Here is a 14,256-nt window from a genome sequence, read left to right on the forward strand (position 1 = left end):
CAAAATAATTTATTTATTATATCTATACCGTTCATCCATTTTTCGAGATTAATTTAGAGCATTAGAAAAAAATTGAATCATATCCAACGCTCAAATTGACCACACCAAAAATAGCGGTGAGGATAATGATTTTCACCGTTAGGGCCCACCATAACGTTTATTTTCCATCCAATCTGTTAATAAGTTTAAAAATACATAGATAAAGAGTAAAAACAAATTTCATATTGATCTGAAACTTCTGTGACCCATAAGGGTTTCAGTGGTAGACATTCAATCCCTCACTTTTTTTTGCAGTGTGGTCCAAATAATCTTTATATCTGTCTTATTTTTTGGCTCAAGCCTTAAGAAGATCTTACCAAATGGATGGAAGGTTTGGATATAAACCATAATTCATGATTTGACCCACAGAACTTGCCGACGTCAACACTTCAGCTATATAGCTGGTGTGTGGTACACCGTACACCAGCCAATCCGCTTCCATCGGTCGGATGGTGAATTTAAGCAGGAACAGAACCAACGTATCGTGGCAAGAGGATGGTCCTACGTACATTTGGTAGGATAGGGGGTCACCTCCAATAATGTATTGGGCATACCTAAGCGTCCGATCATCAATGTGGAGCGTGCGTCTACTGTCTGATCACTGCGATTTTTGCAAGGTAGATGATTACCGCTTTATCCCACCAGATGAACGGTCTGGATCAATGATCGAACCGTCTATCTCTCCGGAAAGGATCTTCAGAGCATCTTTTGTGGTATCTTCAGTTGTAAAAAAACCCTGGAAGCTGTAACTATCTTTCCTTCCTGACCATCGGTGTTCTATTTATTATTTTATTGTACAAGGAATCCTTTCTCTTAGATGGATTCTCATTAATTACAGCCGTTGAAGTTGGGCAATATTCTCTCTGGCGTTGGCATTATTATTCTAACCACGACACTTTCTTTGACTCTCAGAGGATAACGTATGGATCTACTCTCCCCAAACGTCTCAACGTGCCACGTGTCTATGTAAGTGACCATGCGATTCATCCGGTGGGCCCCACTTCCCAACCCAGCAGTGGGCCTCACGAAAATGGATGGTCATAAAAGCCTGACCACATTTGATGCTCAACGCACGCATGTGGTGCATCCAGTGACCGGACCGGCCCTTTGGGGGCATTTAGCATACGCGGTGCAACCCACGTGATGGATGGTCCTGATCTCTCACACACATGCGGGGGTGTAGAATAGGCATGACTAGAAACCATAGAATCCACGTGCGGCAAAGACAGTTGTAGTAAAATGACGGTAGAGCCCTTCCCAGAAAAGGCAAAATAGAGAGACGGAAGGTGAAAATGGGTGGCGAAGGTAAGTCTTTTGGTATGGGCCACATCTGAGGGCGGCTGTGCCTGCTAGCTGGGTGTGGCTGGCCGTGTATGGAAAGAGGACGTTGGCTCTTTGGAGTAGCTGGGAGTCACCTTGGGAGTTGGAGTTGTGACCCTCCCAAAACTATACTTGGCTATTGGAATCCCCCATCCGCCACTTCTCACCCCTCTCCTCACCTCTCTCTCTCAACCATTCATTCTCTTCCACATACTTAAGCCCCCGTTAATTGCCTTAATCACCTCGTGTTTATTTATAATAATATATTTTTGATAGGTTAGCAGTTATGATGGCCCATCTGTACGTGTCACACATGCAAATTGGTTTAAACCGTCTGAATCAGTGGGCCACTTAGCCTGGTTAAAAATCCACTGAATGGATGATCCTATATGTCCGATTTACGGCCACGGCAAACGAATAGACCAACTAAAAAGATTTCAGCGGTGGAGATTGGGAACGTCTTCTGCCCCATGTACACATTGGGGTCCACAATTAGGACGGTTTTGATGGATGGAAATGCTTGCCACGTGTATGTGGCCTGCGTGCATGTGTAAGATGGCTATACTCCGCCAGACCAGTTGATGCTTTTCTCTAATGAAAGATTTAAGCACTGATTAATTAGCTTAAACAATATAAAAGAGAGATAAAAATGGAATTAAAAACCCTTCCCTGGCATAATACTCAAAAGTTCGGCATTTGATGTCACGGGTTTAACTCGTTTGGACTACTTCTACTTCCAGTACACACAGTAACATGGTCGGTTATTGTTTGCGTTATTTAAAAGAGAAATGATGCTGTATCAGAGGTTATGATACAGCCTTTTTTTTTTTTTTTTGGGCCAATATGTAATATCCAATCTGTGCAAAAGGTGCATAATGCCGTGATGATAGATGATATGAAAATCAAGAGGACCCATTTGTCGAATGGGACAACTAATGGTATGATTCATTTTACCTCAATGGATCACCCAATGAGTGGATCAAGCTGATTTATATATCAGGTGATCATCATGGTGTGGCCCACCTTTTGCATGGATAGGATCTTCTACACATGAGACATGTTGGCAGGAAAAACGGCTGTTCCATGACATCTGATACAGCCACATTTCTCGTATTGAAAGTACAATACATCAAAGTGAAGAGGGGCGCGGTTTCGGTGGATCTCTGACTGCTGGGGCCAACTGTGATGTATGTACCTTACATCCATGCCGTCCATCCATTTTTACACCTCATTTCAGGCATGCCTTTAAAAATGAAGCAGATCTAAATCTCAGGTGGAACACACCATAGGAAACAGTAATGATTGACCATCAAAAACTTCTTGTGGGCCAGAAAAGTATCGGATCAAGCTTATAATAGATGTGGGATATCTTCATCCAGTTCTTTATGACCTTATCAACAGGTTGGATGTAAAATAAAATTTATGGTGGCCCTAAAGAAGTTTTTAATGATGTATATTCAATCAACACTTTATTATTTTTTTTGAACACACGCACACACACCACCACACACTCACGCCTTAGTGGAATTTCACCACTTATAGGTACTCGAACCCATGACCAGGTGTTGAAACTCCTGAGAGTCTACCATCTGAGCAAGAGCAAGGACCCGATCAACACTATTTGTTTCCAGTAGTGTGTTCCACCTTCGATATGTATTAGCTTAATTTTTGGGATCATTACCTAAAATGATCTATTAAAACGGATGGACAGCTTGAATGTAGGGCGCACACATCAAGTTGGGCCCCACAGTCTGGGATCCACCGAAGCCGCTCCCGAGTGAATGATACTCTAGTACTACGGTAGGCTGGTATTGGTAGACTAGAACTAGTGTCTCCCAATGCAACTCCTGTAACATACATGCGCCGAACCGTCTAAATATTGGCCGCATGATGGCCGGAGTCTGGCACCAATTGGATGGTTAGGATCATCTGAATGGTGTAAGTGCTAGCGATGTCCCATCTGCAACGGTGACCATTTGGACGATCTTGATCAATGTGCCACGTGTGATGTATACGAGTTTCCACGACGGCTGAGTTTTTTTTTTTGTTAGCTTTGTTATTACACCTCACAAAACTCATCCCTCGTGGACACCTTTTTTATTTTTATTTTTATTTTTTTATTTACACGCACTCACGCTAGTGGAATTCCTCCACCTATGGAGGCTCGAACCCTCACCGAGTGTTGAAACTCTCGAGATTCCTCCGTGGACACCTTGAACCATAGCTCAAGTGTTAGACTGTGTGAAAGATACCTCGTTTCAACGCATGAGGTCTTGGTATCGATCCGTAGTGGGAGTGGCTAACAGTGAAGTGTCAACTGACAGTGGGGTTACCATTTGAGCCATGGATTAGGGTGTCCACGACGGATGAGCTAATCGGAGCCATCCAACTTTATTAGGCAAAATCAGATGTCAACATCGTGACATCGCACTCCATCCACGGTTGTCATATGAGGATAGATGTTTCCAAGGACAGAACGGTTAAGATCGTCTGATCTGATGGTGATCGCATGTTGTAATCGGGGAAAAATATATCTGGAAAATATGTTTAATTAATCGGTCTGATTCGGTAGTCTATCAGACACCAAATAAGTTGGTTCCCAGCTCTCATTGTGAGATAAGATGGGTCTCACCCATAGGCTCACTCGTTTTCAATTGGGTTCCTCAGTACATAGGTTGGTCCAGCCATTTTGCATGTCAGTCTTGTTCGACCTGTGGGATCAAGGGTGTAAACTATTTTCATGGTCCTGCAGACTACCGCAGTTTCCCCATTAGGAGGTCCAGCTTGGTAGTCAGCCGAATCACCGTCTATCGATGGATAGGTTCATTTGATCAGTGTGATTTTCGTAGTGTAGCTAAGAAAAAACGTCTTAGAACTAATGGACGGATCAGATCGATCGATTGGACTGTCCAAGGGCCCAATGCATGTATGACCACTGTCTCTTACAGTGAGCTTGAGCACGGGAGAATTTCTCTTCTAATTCTGTTCGTTTTGCGTCCGTCGTGACATAAACCAGCGTGAATCGCCACCCACTGGGGCCCACGTATTGAGATGTTCTGATGATTTGAACCATCTATATTATTGGTTACTACAATAAATAAGATACTCCCTCATAATCTAGCTTCAGTAAGGAAATCTAGCTTTGATTCGTAGAGTTGAATGAGAGCCATTTGCTTATAAATTCATCAACAGATAAAGATGATCACAATCATCCGTTCAGCTTAAATTTCCCAATACTTTCTGTATATTTAAGAACATGGACGGTTCGTATATAGAGCCGCTAGCATGTGGTCCCAGTGGGTGGCGACACACAATGCCTCGTGAGTCGCGACAGAGGGAAAGTGAACGCAATGGATGATGCAGATGCCTAGGTCAAACTCCAAAGCCGAAGATATTTTCGAGGCTGGGCCGTCCGCTATCCAGGATCAACGGGCCACGGGTCAGTAAGAGGCAACATGGTTTTTGCTTTCCCCACCTGCTCTCGAAGGGAAAGGGAAGCGGATTGGCTGGTGAACCTCACACCAGCCATAGAGCTGGTGTACCTCACACCAGCCATATGTTAGCAAGTTTTGTGGTTTTGATCACAAGGTATGTATTATATCCAAACCGTAAAATAAGACAGGTCTAACAATCAAGTCAACTACACTGCAAAATACAATAAGGATTGAACGTTTATCTTTGAAACTTTTTTTGAGCTTACAAAAGCTTTGGAACAATATGAAATTTGTTTTTCCTCTTAATTCAGGTCCTGATAAGGTTTCAAGAATTTTTTAACGGTAAAAATTATTATCCCACTACTATTTGTGGTGTGGTCTAAATAATCTTTATATATAATTTATTTTTTGAATAATGCTTTAAAATAATCTTTAAGAATAGATAAACGAGGTAAATATAATAAGTATATCAGCTATATAGCTGGTGTATATACCTATAATGTGAAGACTAGAGCTGAAGCTCCTCGAGCTCCGAGTTGTATGAACGGTTCAAATGAGATCAATGTTACTTGGACTCTAAAGTGATGTATTTATCATATCCACACCGTTCATCCATTTTTAGAGCATTATCTAAAAAATTAATTATATCCAAAGATCAACTAGACCACGTCACAAATAGTAGTGTGGATAATAATTTTCATGGCTAAAAAATTTGTAGGGCCCACCATAACATTTATTTTCCATCTAATCTGTTCATAAAGGTCACAAAGACCTAGATGAAGAGGGAAAAAATAAATAAATTCATATTGATCCAAAACTTCTTTGACCCCTAAAATGGTTTCAATGGTAGGTGTTTAATCCTCCACTGCTTTTTTAGTGTGGTCCACTTGATAGTAACATCTGTCTTATTTTTAGTTTCAAGCCTTACGACTAGCTCACCAAATGGGTGGATGGTTTGGATATAACACATATCTCGTAATTAAACCCACGAAACTTGCTCACGTCAATACATAAGCCATATAGCTGAAGTGTAATACACCAGCCAATCAGCTTCATAAGGGGAGTTATTTGCTACTCTGGCTGTTTTGACGGTTGATACGCTGGCACTTAAAAATCATACATGTGGTATATGTTAATTCAAATTAAACCTACTAAATACTGTAACCCGCTGGTGTTAAATTACACCCGAGAATCATATTCGCTTGAACAATCCAAGCCTCTGATTCGTGGACACTGGAAAAGACCATTGGATGCTTTTCATTTTTAACCGTCCAATAAATGTCCACCAATCCAGCAGTAAGCTAACCACGTAATCTCGTCGTTTTTGTCTAATAATAAATATAAAATGCTACACATAATGTGTACTGTTTAATTTGATTTACTTGTGTGCCACGTATACAGCTTTTAAGTAGTTTCCAAGAGCTTGTGTATCATCCATCCCACTCTGCCAGAGTAGAGATTTTCCCTGAAAATCTTACGTCAGCATCTCCGTTCGGCCGCGCGTCCTCACTCCGAGCACGTTTCTCGCCCACGAGCCTATATAAGTACCAGAGCGCCCTCGGAACCTTTTGTCAAAATAGAAGCGCTGGAAAGGCGACAGGGGCAAAAGAGAGAAAAGCAAGAAGAAAGAACCGAAGAGCTTCTCCTTTTACTCTCTACAGATGGCAGCGTCCGTAGGAAAACGGCAGTTCGCCCACCTCGAACCCGGCCTGAACCGGTTCAAAGCCTCCCAGCCACATCCAAGCCGCCGGCCCGACTCCCCGGTTCGAGGTTGTAGCTTCCCCACGGCGGCTCCGAAAACCAAGACCCTCGTCGAGGACGCCTCGAGCGACGACGACGAGGAAACTGACTGGAAGAAGTCCTACAAGAAGGCGGAGAACGAGGTTGAGCCGCCGATCTCGGACCCGAGAGATGAGGGGACGGCCGACAGCTGGATCGAGCGAAATCCGTCCCTGATCCGTCTTACCGGCAAGCACCCCTTCAACTGCGAGCCGCCGCTGACCCGGCTCATGCACCACGGCTTCATAACGCCGTCGTCTCTCCACTACGTCCGCAACCACGGCCCGGTTCCGAAGGGCACGTGGGATGAGTGGACCGTCGAGGTCTGCGGGCTGGTGAAGCGGCCCACACGCTTCACCATGGCCCAACTCGTGGACGAGTTCCCAGCCCGCGAGCTCCCCGTCACGCTCGTCTGCGCCGGAAATCGGCGCAAGGAGCAGAACATGGTGAAACAGACGATCGGATTCAACTGGGGGGCTGCAGGCGTATCGACGTCTGTCTGGCGCGGCGTACGGCTCAGGGACGTGCTTAAACGGTGCGGGATTCACAGCCGATCTAAGGGCGCACTAAACGTGTGCTTCGAAGGAGCCGAGGATCTGCCCCAGGGAGGCGGGACCAAGTACGGGACGAGCTTGACGAAGGAGATGGCGATGGACCCGGCCCGAGACATCATCCTCGCTTACATGCAGAACGGAGAGATCCTGGCCCCAGATCACGGGTATCCTGTCCGTATGATCATACCAGGATTCATCGGAGGGCGGATGGTGAAGTGGCTGAAGAGGATCATCGTAACCACCGAAGAGTCGCAGAACTATTACCATTTCAGAGATAACAGAGTTCTTCCTTCTCATGTCGATGATGAGCTGGCAAATGCCGAAGGTATGAATACCACCACATTTTTTTGATAGATTGGCCCTTCCATTCTGTTTTTTGGTGTTTCAGTGGTACATTTTGGTACTGTTCTGATTTTTATGTTTTTTGTTCGTGGTTTGTGTTGTTTTAGCATGGTGGTATAAGCCCGAGTACATAATAAACGAGCTGAACATAAACTCCGTTATAACGACTCCGTGTCATGAAGAGATTCTTCCCATCAATTCAACGACTACACAACGGCCGTATACTTTGAAGGGCTATGCATATTCCGGTAATAGGAATCTCTCTCTCAATTATCATATTTATTTATAGATTGTAATTTTTATATTTTATGTGGTTTGTGTTTTTGTGGGCTCCCTGGTTGTTTTCGGGTGGAGTTTGGTTCATTTGGTGATGAATTGTTTTGGTTCGTTGAAGTATTTTCTGTGAATTCTGTGAATCTTGACTGTTTATCTGAAGGAGCCCACTTTGGATGGCCCACTTACAGTACACGGTCTGTCCTAGTTGGTTGGCTTTTAAACTGACGGTTGAAATGAAAGTTGGTCAATGGATCAATTGTTTAGGATTTTGGTTTTTTATTCAGAGCGTCCATAGTGGGGGCTACTCGGTGGACAGTCCAGATTGCGCCAACAATGCGGGTTCTGATTAAGTGAGTGGCGATGAACCGGAACTTGGTTTGTCGAGATGAAGTGGCCTTTAGGTATTAAGTGGGCCTGGAATCTAAAGCCACTGACAGCTGTGGTTGGTAACTGAATATGGAGAGGCCCCAGTCGCTAGGGGCGCCGATTAGATACTGACAAGTGACGTCACCAAGCTATGTGGACCCCACCATGATGCATGTGTTGTATCCATACCGTCCATCCATTTGGAGAGATCATTCTATGGCATGAGAAAAATAATGAGATAGATCTACCGTTTAGGGTCTAGGGCTAAAGTTCAAGTGGACCCCACCATAAAAAACAGTGGGGACAGTGACATCCACCGTTCAAAACTTCTAAGGGGCCACAGAAGTTTCCGATCAAGCTTATATTTTTGTTTTCACTTCATCCATCCCTATGTTAACTTATGAATAGGTTGTATCTAAAAAATACATCATGGGGGGCCCTATAAATGTTTCAACGGTGGGTGTGACTGATCCCACGGTTTTCTGTGGTAGGTCCACTTGAACTTTAGATCTATCTCATTCTTTTTCCCGTGCCATGAAACGATCTCTACAAATGGTTGAACGGTATGGATACAACACACGCATCATGGTGGGGTCTACGGAGCTTGGTACCTTGTCAGTATCTAATCCGCGCCCGCTAGGATATTCTTTCTCTTTATGCTTTGGCGTTTCGCGCAACGAGAGATCAAGTACATGAATCGCGGGATATTGGAAAAATCATCAAACGCATACTAGATCGGGTCCATTGTTTAGGTGGATCCAATCATAAAATATATAAAAAAGTCATATAATCAATATAGAACCTGTAAGAAGCGCGGTCAAAAGATGATTACTGATGAATATTGTTAAACATTAAGTGTGACCTAAAAGATGATTATAGAATTCCGAATCATTGGATAACGATATAAACAAAGATTCCAACTTTTTAAAGGGTTAAGATCTTGTACGTTTGGGCTAAAGTTGCACGTGTCTAGAGATTCTCCTCTTTGATATTTCCTTGTGCGAATCGCTGTAGAATTTCACGTACGATATATCCCCTAGGAGAGAGGATGAGCGCTTAAAGAAAGCTGCTTCTCTTCCTTTTGCCGTTATCGCATCACGCATTCAGACACCGAAACAAGTTGTATATCATTTCGTCATGCTTTTACATAAGCGGATTTTTCGTCCTGCTGAAGGGTACACGGATTGGGTACTACCATACCTATACTGTAAACACGACTGGAGTGTCTCATAGTACAGGAAACAGTGGGATTAACCGTTGAAAACTTCTTATGGGTCGCAAAAGCTTGGATCAAGATGATATTTGTGTGGATCAACAGGTTGGATGGCAAATAAACATTACGGTGGAATCGATCAAATTTTTAATGGTGGAGATTCAATCACCACTGTTTCATGTGGTGTGGTCTATCTAATATTCGCATCATCTTCATTTTTTGGGTCATGCTCTAGAATAAGCTTTCAAAATGGTTGGACGGTGTTGATTTAAAAGATATACATCACTCGGTGGATCGGAGGTCTCATCTAATCTATGCAGAATCTTTACGCCGATCATGACCGTCGGTTGTTGTCTGCTTGTGTGGGAAATCCCAGGTGGAGGCAAGAAGGTGACGAGGGTGGAGGTTACGATGGACGGTGGAGAAACGTGGTACGTGTGCGAGATCGACCGCCCAGAGAAGCCCAACAAGTACGGCAAGTACTGGTGCTGGTGCTTCTGGTCGCTGGAGGTGGAGGTGCTAGACTTGCTGGGGGCCAAGGAGATTGCGGTCCGAGCCTGGGACGAGACCCTCAACACCCAGCCGGAGAAGCTCATCTGGAATCTCATGGTGAGTTTTTTTTATTTATTATTCTCATCCAGTCATTGGGTTTGTACGGGTAGGAACCTATTGTTTGAATATCCAGGCGGTTGATATGATGGTGGCCTCACAACGGATGAGCCATCCATGCTTCCCTAGTCTCGAAGATAGGGAGATTCAAGAGAACTGATCTCTAGACTTTTATTTTTTTATTTGTTTTAAATTTCTCTCTCTCCGATGAATGGCTAGGACTTTCTAGGTCCACCTGTGGTGGGGCCCCTCAGACAGGTCTTGATCGCCTAAACCGTGGGCGCCACTTTTACGAAGTCAAAGAACCGGAATAGCGTGCATGACGACAGTATCGGTTCGTATTAAAAATCTCAATGTCCCCCTTCCTATGGACCAGAAACGTACGCCACCTGTTTTCTCAGTGTGTAAAATACATGTGGCCCACCTGAGCTGTCGATTTGGATGGTTTTTTTTTTTTTGGCCCAAGGCCTTCCATCGGGTAGCGCGCCTTGCTTAAGTTTTCGACACACTTCAAGTGAAATGGAAAAACAGATGGACCGCGTGGATATACAACAACATGAATGTGGGCCCCACGCTCGCGACCTGACTGAATCCGCGCACCTACCGATGCGAAAATACGGTTATCCATGCTGTCAGCTTCCAAGCACGTCGGGCAACCACCTACTCAGGCGCGCATTTTAAGGGGTCACCTAACTAACGTGCGACGCTCTCGCATGGTGCGCAGGGCATGATGAATAACTGCTGGTTCCGGGTGAAGACGAATGTGTGCAAGCCGCACAGGGGCGAGATCGGGCTGGTGTTCGAGCATCCAACGTTGCCCGGAAACCAGTCGGGAGGATGGATGGCCCACCAGAAGCACATGGAGACGGCCGCGGAGGCGAGGAGCCTGAAGAAGAGCTTGTCGACGCCATTCATGAACACGTCAGTGAAGCAGTTCTCCATGTCGGAGGTGAAAAAGCACAGCTCTGATAGCTCGGCGTGGATCGTCGTCCACGGCCACGTCTACGATTGCACCAGCTTCCTCAAGGACCACCCCGGCGGCACCGACAGCATCCTCATCAACGCCGGCACGGATTGCACCGAAGAGTTCGACGCAATCCACTCCGACAAGGCCAAAACCATGCTCGAAGACTATCGGATCGGCGAGCTCATCACGACCGGCTACACTTCCGACTCCTCTTCTCCCAACAGCACCATCCATGACGCTTCTAACTTCTCTCACTTAGACACCATCAATGAAGTCTCCGTGACTAGAAGCTCTCCCGCTCTGATACCAGGTCAAAAAATCCCATGCAAGCTCGTCTCCAAGATCTCCCTCTCTCACGACGTCCGCCTCTTCCGCTTCGCATTGCCATCTTCCGACCAGGTACTTGGCTTGCCTGTTGGGAAGCACATCTTCCTCTGCCCCACCATCGAAGGCAAGCTATGCATGCGTGCTTACACCCCAACGAGCTCCATCGATGAGGTCGGCTACTTTGATCTTGTCGTCAAGATCTACTTCAAAGGCGTCCACCCCAAGTTCCCCAATGGCGGGGTGATGTCGCAGTACCTCGACTCATTGCCGATCGGCTCCACGCTGGATATAAAGGGTCCGCTGGGGCACATCGAGTACACGGGCAGCGGGAACTTCCTAGTCCACGGCAAGCAGAAGTACGCGAGGCGGCTTGCAATGCTTGCGGGGGGAACTGGGATCACGCCCATCTATCAGGTGATGCAGGCCATCTTGAAAGACCCAAGCGACGAAACGGAGATGTATTTGGTCTACGCGAACAGGTCAGAGGACGACATTCTCTTCAGAGACGAGCTCGATGAGTGGGCCGAGAAGTACCCGAACGTGAAGGTTTGGTATGTTCTCAGCCAACCGAAGAGGGAAGGATGGAAATACAGTATCGGTTACATCACAGAGAGCATTCTACGGGAGCACATTCCTGAAGGCGGCAGTGATTCGTTGGCGCTCATCTGCGGGCCGCCGCCAATGATTCAGTTCGCGGTCTTGCCGAACTTGGAGAAGATGAATTACGACGTCAAGAACTCTTGCCTGACGTTTTGAACTGGAGATGTCGGATTCGTTTTAATGTATGTACATGTATATGTTAGTTATCGATGCATTGATTCCTCTATTCAGGTTTTTTTTTTTTTTCACTTTCTATCTCAATTTTCTTTGTAAAATTCTAGTGGTTTTTTTTTTTTTCTTGACTTTTTGGGGGTCGTGTTAGCTGGAGTCTGTGAAATAAATGTCTCTATTGAATTATCGTTCAAGGAAAGAAATTTAGGCAAAGGTATGGATTTTATTCTTCTCCGTTCCTTTGGAAATTCATGAATCTATCTACTTGCTTGTGTAGATTCCAACGGTAATTTTGGACCACCCAAAAAATGGTGGTAACTCATCCTCCTCACATTTAGCAACGATGTTAAGCTATCTAGACCATCTAAATTGTGGGTCCCATTGTTGATGGATCATATATTTAAAATCACACCTATTGAGCAATCCTAATCATTAGATTAATTGATATCTAACGGATTCCCAAAAGTAAAATAATGAGTGGTCCAAATCCGAAGGGAAAAACAAGATAGTTAATATTGCAAAATTTTAATTTTGAGTTATCTTGTATTTTGCTTTAAAATTAACATTAAAATTAGATTTTCAATTTTTTCGATTTCCCTCAACATTTGAAATTTTGGTGCTTTTGAGTTGTGGGTGTTGTCACCCATCAAATTTACCAAAGGAAATCATCTTGTATATAAGATAGGCTTTTTTCCTTGGGGCTTAAACCCCATTTAAGGGGCATGTGAATTTAGTTTCACGAGAGGCTATGCCAATAGTTCTAATCTATGTCATTGATCACACGCGCGTGCTCCGAGCCGAGCTGTGTGCGTGTGCGACGCGACAGACTGGGCAAGGCGTGGGTGCGGGTGCGAGTGTACTCGTGTGGGTGTGTGTGTATGGGTACTCACAGGACTTTATTTGCTTGAGTGTACTCGCACTTGCGCCTTTTTGTTTTAAACCAGAGATGTGTCCATTCCGGTTGGTCGCACCTGTTGGGTTTAAACCCAACGGATCTAACCCTTTCAAAAGGGTGTTTAATGCACCACTTCAGAGTCTATACAAGGACTTCCGTTTCTGTTTCTAAAGTACGAAAATCTTTTCTCCTCTCCTCTTATAAAACTCTCTCTGTATTCTGATTTAAGAATTTTTACTGAGTTCGTCGCTGAGTTAACTCAACACTTTCGGGTTAAACTGCAAGTGGTTCAATCCTGCGTAGAGTGAGTGCACCGCTGGACCAGGTCATAGTCGTTGTATCTTGGAAGTTGATTGCTCTGGAAACCTGTTGCACTTGGGATCTGTTCAAGGGGAGCAAATTCGATTTCAAGCCGAGTGACTTACGTCACACCTCGACTCAATTCAATAAGTCTTTTTTCTCATTTTTTTTATTCTCAATTTTTTAATTCAACTAAATATTCCAATAATCTTGAAATCGAATTTGTGAATTAAATACACTATGGCTACCATAATAGTAAATGCTTCTGCCGAGTTAACCAAAAATCGAACCGTTCACCTACCAATGCTTTAAATAGTAGAAACAGAAACTTATATTCACACTAATCACCCTCAAAGTTTCTTATATTCTGTCTGAATCATTTACTATAAATCCAACAAATCAAACCGAAAGAGCGGATGAAAATAATTGTAAAAATTATATTATGAACTCTGTCCAACGGACTATATAATGTGTATGCTTCTTACGAGTCTGCTAAAGACATATAGACTGCTTTAGAAACGAAGTACATTTTGGAAGATGCAGGCGCTAAGAAATATGCAATCGCTAATTTTCTTCATTATGAAATGACAGATGATAAATCTGTCACTAATCAGATTCATGATTTTCAAAATCTAGTTCATGAACTATCGTCAAAAGAAATTAAGTTGGATGAATCGTTTTTGTCAGGAGCACTAATAGAAAAGTTACTGCCCTCCAGAAAATAATATAAGAATAAAATGAAACATAAAAAGAATGGTGCTTTATTGGAAACTACTATCGTACACATACGAATAAAGGAGGGCAATAGAATCAGCGACCAAAAAGAAAATGAAAATGAGATAGATTTAAATGCGAATCTTGTGGAATCAAGTCGGAAAAATAATAATAAGAAAAAGAGCAAATGTCTTAACTGTGGCAAATCTGAACATTATGCAAATGAATGTAGGCTCAAAAATAAAAATACAAACAATCAATTCAAGAAAAAAGGAAACTGTTACAACTGTGGAAAGCCTGGGCATCATATTAAAACTTGCAAGCTTAAGAAAAATAACGATAAGCCACAG

General features: G+C 43.9%; 1 protein-coding gene and 1 long non-coding RNA gene across 2 annotated transcripts; one reads left to right on the forward strand and one right to left on the reverse strand.

Moving 5' to 3' along the window:
• Nucleotides 1–6,353: 6,353 nt before the first annotated feature.
• On the forward strand, nucleotides 6,354–12,056 carry LOC131236478 (nitrate reductase [NADH] 2-like). The gene is made up of 4 exons (XM_058233687.1): nucleotides 6,354–7,451; nucleotides 7,576–7,716; nucleotides 9,700–9,932; nucleotides 10,657–12,056. Exons 1-4 carry the CDS (start codon nucleotides 6,455–6,457, stop codon nucleotides 11,980–11,982), a joined length of 2,697 nt encoding a protein of 898 aa, XP_058089670.1. The 5' UTR covers nucleotides 6,354–6,454; the 3' UTR covers nucleotides 11,983–12,056.
• Nucleotides 12,002–12,479, reverse strand: LOC131236480 (uncharacterized). Its single transcript, XR_009166758.1, has 2 exons — nucleotides 12,130–12,479; nucleotides 12,002–12,082 (listed from the first exon to the last, which is right to left on the reverse strand). It is a non-coding gene; the product is annotated as an uncharacterized LOC131236480 (long non-coding RNA).
• Nucleotides 12,480–14,256: the final 1,777 nt, after the last annotated feature.

Source organism: Magnolia sinica, chromosome 2 (genome assembly GCF_029962835.1).
Source record: "Magnolia sinica isolate HGM2019 chromosome 2, MsV1, whole genome shotgun sequence".
NCBI lineage: Eukaryota > Viridiplantae > Streptophyta > Magnoliopsida > Magnoliales > Magnoliaceae > Magnolia > Magnolia sinica.